At 35.3% G+C, this 12,574-nt stretch overlaps 1 protein-coding gene across 1 annotated transcript in view; it reads left to right on the plus strand.

Moving 5' to 3' along the window:
- LOC138165291 (cytochrome P450 2J2-like) overlaps positions 1-12,574 on the plus strand; it is a 38,721-nt gene that overhangs the window by 16,197 nt on the left and 9,950 nt on the right. Inside the window, exon 6 of the mRNA XM_069093459.1 lies at positions 8,083-8,218. Within this exon, the coding sequence (XP_068949560.1) occupies positions 8,083-8,218 (136 nt within the window). The remainder of the gene's footprint in view (positions 1-8,082; positions 8,219-12,574) is intronic.

The raw sequence follows: 12,574 nt of genomic DNA on the forward strand, positions 1-12,574 counted from the left end.
ATGAGCCCAGACCAGTGTAGGTAGTCTAAGGGCAAGTCAGTAGAAGGTGATAATCTCAGCACAAATCAGCATGCTAATGGCACAGAAAATCAGCTGAAAAGCCTGGAACCAGGAGGGAACAGATGATCTTCCAACCCCTAAAGCCTAGTACAAAAAGTACTAATAGATCAAAGTATTCCAGAGCAACAGCTGACTTTCCCAGAACAAACCTCAACAGCAAGCCAGCACCGAAGCCTCTGGCCTCCAGCACAAGAAGCTTGAGACAGCTCCCCTGTGCCCCAGGAATAGATCTCAACTTTAAATAGTGACAAAATTATCAAAAATTTTATAAAAGTCTGACCATAGAAGACTACAATGGCAGCAAAGATCAAAATACAAACTCAGATGAGGACAGCAATGTCAAGATGGTGATGTGTGAAGGCTCAGGGGGAAAGATGAATTGGTCTCAAGTCTAAAAAGTCTTCCTGGATGTGCTCACAATGTATTTTAAAAATTGAAGGAGAGAGATGGAAGAAACATTATTAAAAGAAATGAGAGCTATACAAGAGAATCATGAAAAAAGAGTCAACAGCTTACAAAAAGAAAGCACAAAAATTAACTGAAGAAAACAACTTCTTAAAAAGTAAAATTGTCTGAATGAAAAAGGAGGCACAAAAAGTTAACTGAAGAAAATCATTCCTTAAAAATTAGAATTGGGAAAGTGTAACATAATGATTCTATGATATATCAAGACTGTCAAACAAAATCAAAAGGATGAAAAATAGAAGAAAATGCAAAACACTTAACTGGAAAAAAACAGTTAACCTGGAAAATAGATTGAGGAGGAACAAGCCATTCTGGGAAGATGGTGGAGTAGGTCAAGAATTTTCAGGCTCTAATGATTTCCTCCACAAACAGATAGAAAATCACCATGAAATGAATGCAGAGGAGCAAAAATAAATGGGTAAAAGAGTTGTCTTTCTAGGATATCTTAAGAGGACTTCAGAGAAGACTCCAGGGGCTGAAGTTTTGTGTGAGGGAAGTGTAAAGACCTCTAGGTCAACTCGTCTGAATCAATAAACTGCAGACCCTCAGAGAAGCAGACTAGACCTCAAGAAATTTCACCTCAATTTTCATATAATTCTTGGTCTGAAGAAATTTTACCTCAGGAACTTTTACCTCATAAATTTCCATCTAAAGAATGGCTAAGTCTAAGTGAGAGAATATTGAAGATCTCCTGTTTTTTTTTTTCCATAAGTCAGGCCCAGCAGTGATAGGAAGATATGATCAATCCCTGACTGTGATTGTGGGCTGAGCACATGAGAGGTTTTATATCCCTGAGTGCATACATGATTAAAGTAGAGAAAAAGGAGGTCAATGAATTGGGAATGCAATTGAAAAACCTAGAAAAAGAACCAATTCAAAATACCCAATTAAATACTAAATTAGAAATATTGAAAACCAATGGAGAGATTAATAAAATTGAAATTAAGAAAACTTGAATTAATAAATAAAACTAAGAGCTGGTTTTATGAAAAAAACAACATAATTGATAGACCTTAGTCAATATGATAAAAAAGAAAGAAGAAAACCAAATTATGAGTATCAAAAATAAAAAGGGTGAATCTACCTCCAATGAAGAGGAAATCAAAATAATAATTCGGAATTATTTTTCCCAATTGTATGCACATAAATTTGACAATCTTAGGGAAATGGATGAATATTTACAAAAATACAAGTTGCCCAGATTAACTGAAGAGGAAGTAAATTATTTAGATAACCCCATCTCAGAAAAAGAAATTGAACAAGCCATCAGTCAACTCCCTAGGAAAAAATCTCCAGGGCCAGATGGATTTACTAGTGAATTCAATCAAACATTTACAGAAAAATTGATTCCAATACTCTACAAACTATTTGGGAAAATTAGTGAAGAAAGAGTCCTACCAAATTCTTTTTATGAAACAAATATGGTACTGATACCTAAATCAGCAAAAGATAAAACAGAGAAAGAAAATTATAGACCAATCTCCCTCATGAACATAGATGCAAAAATTCTAAATAAAATACTGGCAAAAAGACTACAGCAACTTATCTCAAGAATAATACATTTTGATCAGGTAGGATTTATTCCAGGAATGCAAGGATGGTTTAATATTAGGAAAACCATCAGTATAATTGATCATATCAACAATAAAACTAGCAGAAACTACATGATCATCTCAATAGATGCAGAAAAGGCTTTTGACAAAATACAACATCCATTCCTATTAAAAATATTAGAAAGTATAGGAATAAATGGAGCCTTCCTTAAAATAATAGGTAGCATCTATTTAAAGCCATCAGCAAGTATTATATGGAATGGGGAGAAGCTAGAAGCATTTCCCATAAGATCAGGGGTGAAACAAGGGTGTCTACTAACACCCCTCTTATTCAATCTGGTCCTAGAAATGTTAGCAGTAGCAATTAGAGAAGAAAAAGAAATCAAAGGAATCAAATTAGGCAAAGAAGAGACCAAGCTATCACTCTTTGCAGATGATATGATGATATACTTAGAGAATCAAGTTTAAAAAAACTACTTGAGACAATAAATAGATTTGGCAAAGTTGCAGGATATAAAATAAACCCACATAAATCCTCGGCATTCCTATATATTTCCAATGAAATTCAATAGCAAGAGGTAGAAAGAGAATGCCCATATAAAGTTCCTGTAGACATTATAAAATATTTGGGAATCTACCTGCCTCAACAAACCCAGGACCTATATGACCACAACTACAAAACATTTTTCACACAAATAAAGTCAAATCTAACTAATTGGAAAAATATCAATTTCTCTTGGCTGGGTCTAGCTAATATAATAAAAATGACAATTTTACTCGAATTAAATTATATATTTAGTGCCATACCAATGAATATACCAAAAAAACTACTTTATAGAGCTCGAAAAAATAGTAACAAAATTCATTTGGAAGAATAAGTGGTCCAGAATATCAAGGGAATTAATGAAAAGAAATGCTAGGGAAAGTCAACTAGCTATACCAGATATCAATCTGTATTATAAGGCAGCAGTCATCAAAACTACTTGGTACTGTTTGAGTAATAGAGGAGTGGATCAATGGAATAGATTAGGCACACGATATTCAGAAGTCAATGACTATAGTAATCTATTGTTTGATAAACCCCAAGAGCCTGGTTTTTGGGATAACAACTCACTATTTGACAAAAACCGCTGGGAAAACTGGAATATAGTATGCCAGAAACTGGGCATGGGCCATTATCTAACACCATATACCAAAATCAAGTCTAAATGGGTGGATGAATTAAGTATAAAGGTTGATACTGTAAGCTGTCATGTAAAACAAGGAATAGTTTACCTGTCAGATTTGTGGAGAGGGAAAGACTTTATGACTAAACATGAATCATAAAATGTAAAATGGATAATTTAGACTACATGAAATTGAAAAGCTTCTGTACAAACAAAGCCAATGTAACCAAGATTAAGAGGGAGGTGGGAAATCGGGAAAGAATCTTTACAAACTATGTCTCTGACAAAGGACTCATTTCTAAAATATACAGAGAACTGAGTCAAATTTATAAGAATACAAGTCATTCCCCAATTGATAAATGGTCAAAGGACATAAATAGGCAATTTTCAGAGGAAGAAATTAAAGATATCTATAAGCACATGAAGAAATGCTCTAAATCACTATTGATTAGAGAAATGCAAATCAAAACAACTCTGAGGTACCACATCTCACCAGTCAGATTGGCTAAGATGACAAAACAGGAAAATGACAAATACTGGAAAGGATGTGGGCAAATTGGAACACTAATGCATTGCTGGTGGAGTTTTGAATCCAGCAATTTGATCCAGCCTTTCTGGAGAGCAATCTGGAATTATGTCCAAAGGGCTATAAATACTTTCATATCCTTTGACCCAGCAATACCAATCTTAGGGTTATATCACAAAGAGATCATAGAAGTGGGAGGAAGACCCATATGTACAAAAATGTTTATAGCAGCTCTTTTTGTGGTGGCAAAGAATTGGAAATTAAGGGGGTGCCTATCAATTGGGGAATAGCTGAACAAGTTGTGGTATATGCATGTTATGGAATACTACTGTGCTATAAGAAACAGGGAGCAGATGGTCTTCATATTTACCTGGAGAGGCTTATACAAACTGATGCTGAGTGAGAAGAGTAGAACCAGGAGAAATTTGTACACAATTACAGACACAACGTATGCGTGATGACCAACTTTGATAGACTGGACTATTCTCAGCAATGCAGTGATATAAGTCAATCCCAAAAGACTCATGATGGAGAGAAATATGTGCATCCAGAGAAAGAACTAGAAAGAACTGAATTTATATCCAGGTGGAAGCAAAATACCTGATCTTTTTCCTTCTCTTGTTTGGTTTTATGTCTTCTTTACCATTTTTCATTCCATCTGATACGATCCATCTTTATAACCTGACTAATGTATAATGTGAAAGTATTTACAGATCCTGTACTTGACTATATGCCATCATGGGGCAGGGGAGGGGGAAAGGGAGGGGGACAAAATGTGAAACTCAATGTGGAATTGTGGAATTGAATCCTGTAAACTAAAAGGAAACAAAGAAATTAATTTTAAAAAAAAGAAAAAAATGCAAATTAAAACAACTCTGAGGTACCACATCCCACCTATCTGATTGGCTAACATGATCCAATCATTCTTGAGGATAATTTGGAACAATGCCCAAAGGACTATTAAACTGTGCATTCTTTTGATCCAGCAATACTGCTGCTAGGTCTGTATCCCAAAGACATCGATGAAAAAGAATCTATATGTACAAAAATATTCATAGCAGCTCTTTTGTGGTGGCAAAGAATTGGAAATGGATGCTCATCAGTTGGGGGATGGTTGAATAAGTTGTGGCATGTGATTTTGATGGAGTACTATAGTGCTATAAGGAATGATCAGGAGGATGACTTCAGAGAAAACAAGGCAAGACCTATATGAACTGATGCAAAGTGAACTGAGAAGTATCTGGAGATAATTGTGCACAGTAATGGCAATGCTGTAATGATAATCAACTGTGAAAGACTTGTCTTCTCTGATCAGTACAATGATCCAAGACCATTCCAAAGGACTCAGGATGAAAAAAAATGCTATCCACCTCCAGAGAGAGATCTGATAAAGTATATAATTTTTTTTGCTTTTAAAAAAATGAGTGAGCACATGAGAGGTGAGAGAAATACCACAAGCAAAAACATCTTCCAGATAGCAGGGCTGAGACTTGGGTAGGAAGGGAGGAGTCCCTGAGGTTGAACCACTAGACAGAATTCAGAAAACAATGGTAAGAAGGACCTGATATATGTCAAATGGTCACAAATTCAAAAATAAAATCTTAAAAGAAAATTTTAAAAGGAATTAAAAAATCAAATAAGAATGAGGAAAATTTAGGAAAAAATTAAAAATCTAAGAAAATTATGGACATCTAATTAACTAGAAAAAGAGATACAATACGTAAGGAAGAAAATTCTTTTTATACTAGAAATGGGCAAGTGAAATGAAATGACATTATAAGACAACAATATATAATAAAACTAGAAAGAATAGAGAATCTGAAATATCTCAGTAGAAAAAAAAACCTGATATAGAAAAAATATTAGGCAGAGAAACTATGTGAATTGTCAGTCTACCTGAACATTATGATCAGAATATTATCTAGATACAAAATTATAAGAAATTATTAAAGGAAATTGCCCTGAAGTTCTAGAAAAAGAAGGTAAAGTAAAAATTAAGAAAGAATCCAACAGTCACCACCTGAAAGAGATCCCCAAAAGCAAACTTACAGGGATGTCATAGCCAAGTTTCATAATTCCCAGGTTAAACAGGAAATATTACAGAAAACAAGAAAAAATAACAATTTAAATACTGCAGAAAAAGACAATCAGGATTTCACAAGTCCTAGAAGCTAAAAGGTGTTAGTTTGTGGAAAATTATATTTCAAAGAGCAAAGGAGCTTGGATTGCATGCAAGAATAACATATCAAGCAAAGTTGAGTATAATCTTTAATGAGAAAAAATAGATATTTGATGAACTAAAAAATTTCAAGTATTTGTAACCAATGACCAGAAATCAAAGGAAAATTCAATACAAAAGAACTGGAAGAAATATAAGGAAATCATTGAAGAGTAATTATAATGCTCTGATTAAGGTCAAACTTTATTTATGATATATGAAAATGTTCTTATTATTGGTAATTGTTAGTAGTTAAAACTGTTACCATTACAGAAATAGTTTGAAAGAAAGGTTTGGGCTGAATTGTGTATGATGAAGCAATTATAAAAATAAAATTGGATAGAAAAAGCATAAAAGGATAAAGTTGTCTCATAAAAATGAGGCATGAAAGGAAGAATTAATACAGAGCAAGCAGGTGGGAGTAAAAGGCTGCTAATATTCGACTCTTAATCTTATCTGGATTGAAGAGGGAAGAACATATTCATCTGGAGAGTTTGAGAAGTCTTATGAACTTCTTGAGAAGAAGTGATGGAGATTAGGGTGAGGGAGAGGCCATTAGAAGAATATATAAATTAATATTAGGAGGGTCAGGTGAGTAGATAAATAAGTGGCTTTTAGAGGGTTGTCTAAAATAAGGAATAAGGGGGTAAAAGGAGAAGATAAGTAACAGGGATAGGATGAAAAGATACAGAGAAGGAAAATAGGAAGTAAAAATAAGATAGAAATTCACAAATAGTAATTATAAATTAGAATGTGAATTAATAAAAATAATAACACAATTCATTTGGAAAAAACAGTCAAGAACATCAAGGGAAATAATTTTAAAAGTATACAGGAAGGAATTTTAGCAATACCAGACCTTAAATGGTGTTTAAGACACTAATTATCAAAACTATCTCATAGCAACTGACCAATAGAAATACAGATCAATGGAAGAGTAAACATGTAATTTACAGCAACAAATAAACAAAATAATTTTACATTTGCAAAATATAAAGACTTAAAATTTTGGGATAAGACTTCATTATTTGATAAAAATTGTCTGGAAAACTGGAAGCAGTATGGCAGAAACTGGGTATATACCAATATCTTACATCATTTACCAAGATAAGGTCAAAATGGATTCATGACCTAGATATAAAGAGAGATTTTGCAAGAAAGTTAAAAGAAAACTGAACATATAATTTATCAGTATTGTGGATAGGAGAAAAACTTATGAATAAACAAGAATTAAAGAGCAAAGTTAGGTATAAGATGTATAATTTCAATTACATTAAATTAAAAAGGGTTTGTACAAATAAAACAAATGTAGCCAACATCAGAGGAAAAGGGGAAAATGGGGGTGGGGGGATTCTATAGACAATTTATCAGATAAAGGTCTCATATAAAATATATAAAGAATGTTGTCAAAACTAAAAGAATATGGGTCATTCTCCAATTAATAAATCGTCAAAGTACTTAACAGGCAACTTTCCAGTGAAGAAATCAATACAACTTATAGCGATATGAAAAATTATCTAAATCATTATTGAAAAATTGACAATAATACACATTATTTTCCAATCAAGAAATGGTCAAAGGATATGAACAAGCAGCTTTCACATGAAGAAACCAAAGCTATCTATAATCATACCAAAAATGCCCTAAATCACTATTTATTAGAGAAATGCATATTAAAACAACATTAACGTACCTCCAGATTGGCTAATGTGAAAGAAAAGGCAAAGGATGAAGACTGTAGGAAATGGGGTAAATTTGGGACAAATGCACAGATATAACCTAAATCAAATTGCTTACCGTCTTAGTGGGGGGAGAGGTGTTAGGAGGGGGAAAATTTGGAACTCGACATTTTATATAAAAAAGAATGTTAAAATTGTCTTTACATGTAGCTGGAAAATAAAATTTCTAAGATAAAAAAAAGAAAGAAGAACTCTTATTCTTACGAACAGTTACTGTATCCTCGGGGGTTAATGTGAAGCCCAGTATCTGGACCTGGACCCTCCCAAGACCCCACAGAGGGTGTAGCACCTCATAATTGGGGGCACTCATTATTGTTTTGGATTAACCAACTGATGCTTCTCCTTTCAATTTAAGGATAACATCCATTCTAGTTTTGAAGAAAAAAATTTAGTCTTCTGCACCCTGGACCTCTTCTTTGCTGGAACAGACACAACATCAACCACTCTGAGGTGGGCACTGCTGTTTATGGCCGTTTATCCAGAGATCCAAGGTACAGTAATAACACCAGGCTAAGAACTCCTGAAGAAGTCTGCGCAGAAGAGTTCCTATTTAGAAAGCTTGAACGTTTGCCAAGCGCACTTTACATGCATAATCTTCTTTCAATCTCATTGGAATAGAGCAGTGATTACCATTTTTCACAATCATGCAGACCCTTTTTTAACATCAACATTTCATTTAGGTCCCCAGATGATGGGAGTTGTGGACTTGGGCAGTAGAGCAAATATAGCATTTGAAGTCAGGAAGATATATATTCAAATTCTGCCTCAATAATTCCTTAACCATGTGACACTGAACAAATTATACAATTTGTTTCAGCCTCTGTGTCCTCACCTGTAAAATGGGGATAATAATAGCTGTTACTGCAAAGGGTTGTAATGAGGATCAAACAAGTCAGCAAACATGAAGTGTTTTGCAAGCTTTAAAGTTTTAAATAAATATCAGGTATTATTTTTTTAAAGCAATTGAGGTTAAATCACTTGCTCAAGGTTACACGGCCAATTATTTCTGGGTGTGTTAAGTATCAGAGTCTGGATTCGATCACACGTCATCCCGACTCTGGGGCCAGTGCTCTTATTTGCTGAGCCACCTGTCCGCCCCTCAATACCAGGTATTATTATTATTGTTGTTGTTATTATTATTATTATTATTTTAGTGCACTATAACTTTTTTGTTTGAAAAGTCATATGATAAGAAAAAGTAAAATTTTAAAAAATGTTTTTGTACCCTATAAAATATGATAAATCTCCATAGATTTCAAAATAGGAATACTTCAGTGAAGGATGCATTAAAAATTGAATCTACAGAAGATTGTAAGGTCTTTAGATTTGGAGTTGAAAGGTATTTTAGAGACAATAAAGTCTACTCTATCTCTTAAGAAAAAGAATGATTCAAAGTGACCCTCAAACCCCTGCAGTCAGCTCCTTCTACTATAATAACCACACTGGAATGATGGGAAATAGACTAAGAACCAGATTGTTGCTAAGAATCACATTGTCAACAAGCATTAATTTAAGTATAAGATACTCTGAAATATATTTATATTGCCTATTATTACTATATCTTATATTGTATATTATGTATATTAACCTATATCATGGTCATAAGCTAAGTCACAAGCTACTTTAAATGAATGATTCTTCTGTTGGCCACAAAAATATAAAGATATATATTATATATAATACATATTATATGTTATATATATAATGTATAAATATATTATGAGTTCTGAAATTACCATATTTGATCTCAATCTACTGATGTTCCACCTCTCCCTCTGCCTTCCTTGACTGCCAGTCTCTGGATTGTTCAGTTCCCTCCCAGCACATCACCTTTTTGCTAGCCACACACGCCTCCTCTTTCCATCTTGACCCCTTTATTAACCTATTCAATCTACACTTTCCTGACTATGGTATCATCTTTTTTGCCTGGTCATGCATTCAGTTTAGTTCACTTGCACTTTCAATGGCCTTCAGTTCCACTCATATGCCTTAAATGAGTGTAGGGAAAACCACAAACCATACTGTGTCCACTAAAAATTTATGTTACACAATCTCATAATTATAGCTGCAAGGCAAGACTTTTACATTTCCCTAATTAATGAAGTTTCCTATTCACTGCAGCAGATTTTCCAGAGACCTCAACCTTTCACAAAAGAAATTAGCTTTCCCTCAACAATTTGAGCCTTGGAACTTGCCTCATATTTTACTGTGAATTGATATCTACAGATATATGATATTTTATTTTTTCTTTAATCACATGTAAAACAATATTTAACATTTTTAAAGCTTTCAGTTTTAAATTCCATCCCTCCCTTTACTTCTTCCTTCCTAAGTTGTTAAGCAATCAGACACAGGTTAGACATGTGGACTCATGTAAACCATTTCCACATTAGTCATTTTGTGCAAAAAGATGTCTAAAAATAGAAGAAATGAAGAAAGTGAAAAATATCACACTCTAGTCTATGTTCAGACAAATTAAGTCGTTTCTCTGCAGGCAGATAGTTTATTTTATCATTAGTCCTTTGGGATTGTATTGCTGAGGATAGCTGTCATTCACAGTTCTTCATCATATAATATTCCTGTTACTCTCTACAACATTCTCCTGGTTTGATTCACTTCAATTTGTATCAGTTAATTTTCCTGCAAATCCTGAGGCCATTCACCTTGAGCTTCCTCTTCTCGCCTCCTCCTCATCTCATATCATCCAGATGCCTTCTACCACTACTGTCTCCTTCAATACTATCTCACATCAAGAGGTGACTCATACCCTTGCCAAGGACAACTCTGCTAGATGCACAAATGATCCCATTCCATTCCATTGTCTTTGGAAGACATATCTATTTTTCTACTCTCTTATTTATCTCCAATCACAGCCTGTCAGCTGGTTGCTTCTTTGCTACCTACCGATATACCTGTTTCTCCCCTATCCATAAGAAAAACAAATTATGTGATCCATCCCCACTAACTGTTGCCCAATATTAGTTGTCCCTTTTGTGACTAAACTCCCTGTAAAGCCATCTAGAAGAGAGCATTGACTTTCTGTCATCTCAGTATTCTTAGTTGTCTAGTTGTAGCAGTAAGCACCCAGCATACCCAGGATTGCTGCTAGCACAGATTCTTAGATCTGCTTTGCTAAAAGGAAAGCAACTCAAAATGAGTTAACAATCCTGCTTTTATCAAATATATCATTTACCTAGTTCAGGGGGAAAAGTCAGCACCCTGCACTTCAGAGAATACAAACAGAAATTACAAACAGAGAAAAAAATACAGACAGAGAAACAGATCAACACACAGGCTTTCAGATGTCTGACCATTACATCCATACCTAGTTAGTTAACAGAAAGGGAAGCACCAACATCTGGGTTTTCAAAGCCAGGGGGTTCAATGGCTTCCCAGAGTCTCATCTGGTCAAATCACACAACTTTTCCCAAAATGAGCCCCAAAGCAAAACCTCACATCAGAGTATCTATAGCCTTCTCCTGGGTCACAGAATGTCACAACCCTCTTTACCCACTGCCCAATCTCAAAGTAACAAGGTGTGGGCATTCCTGAAAACAAGCCTCCAGCCACAGGCTCCATGTGACCACAATCAGCCTATTCTTGGGCAGAGTGTATTTTCAAATGACGGAAGGTTCTCAGAATCACTTAAGCTTATCAATCGGCCAAAGGACAGGGAAGATCTTCAGATTCCCATTACACTTGTCTGTCTTCCAATTTTATCACTCAAATGAAACCACTCTTCAAAGAAACTAATGAGCTCTTAACTGCCAAATAGAATGACCTTTTCTCAGTTTTCATCCACTTGGACCTCTCTTTCACGTTGCCAATCACCTTTATCTCTTTGATATTCTTTTCTCTCGAGATTTTCATGACTCACTTTCTGAGTCCTCCTCCTCTTTTCTTCTTTGCTGGATCTCAGGCCAGGTCACACCTGCATCCAGATCACACCATAGTTATTTCAAAGGTCTCTTTTCCTGGGCCTTCTTCTCTTCTCCCTCTATACCATTTCACTTGGAGATTTCATCTACTCCTATGGATTCAATTATCAGCTCTATGCTAATAATTCTCAAGTCTGTTTATCCAGCCCTAAGCTCTCTCCTGACCTGCTCTCTCTCATCTCCAGCTACCTATTGTACTAAAATGCATGTCCTAGACACATGTTAAACTCCATGGGTACAAAGTAGAACTCATTCTTCTCCCCCTAAACCCTCCTCCCTTTCCTATTACTATGCAGAGCAACACAAACCTCTCAGTAGCTCAGTCTCAAAACCTAGGAAGCCTCCTCAATTCCTCATGATCTCTCATGCATACTGACTTAATTGATTGCCAAGACCTGCTTCTTTCTGCCTTGGAGACATCTTTGAATTTCTCCTCTCTTCTGACACTATTCCCACACTGGTCCAGGCCCCATCTCCTCACACCTGTACTGTGGCTCCAGTCTGTGGCAGGTATGTCTGCCTCATACCTCTCCCCACTGCGATCCATCCCCCATTCAATTACCATTGAGTGATTTCCCTCACTCAGTAGAACTGAGAACATTTAGAACTCAAAAACTCCAGTGTCACCCTATCATCTCCAGGATCAAATAAAATATCCTGTTTGTCATTAAAAGTCATTGATGAGCTGCTCTTTCCTATATTCCTAGAGTCTTTATACTTTAGTACCTGAAACCTATTTTTGATTCAGTGCCAATGGCCTCTTGGCTATCCCACCAACAACACCCTCTATCCCTCAGCTCTGGACATTTTCTCTGGCTGCCCACTTATTCCTGGAATGGTTTCCCTCCTCTTTGCCTCCAGAATTTCTGGGCATCCTACAATTCCAAGATGAAAGTCTACCTTCTGTGA

Source organism: Petaurus breviceps, unplaced genomic scaffold, assembly GCF_028583685.1.
Source record: "Petaurus breviceps papuanus isolate PSGF00001 unplaced genomic scaffold, PetGlider_PUasm1.0 208, whole genome shotgun sequence".
Taxonomy (NCBI): domain Eukaryota; kingdom Metazoa; phylum Chordata; class Mammalia; order Diprotodontia; family Petauridae; genus Petaurus; species Petaurus breviceps.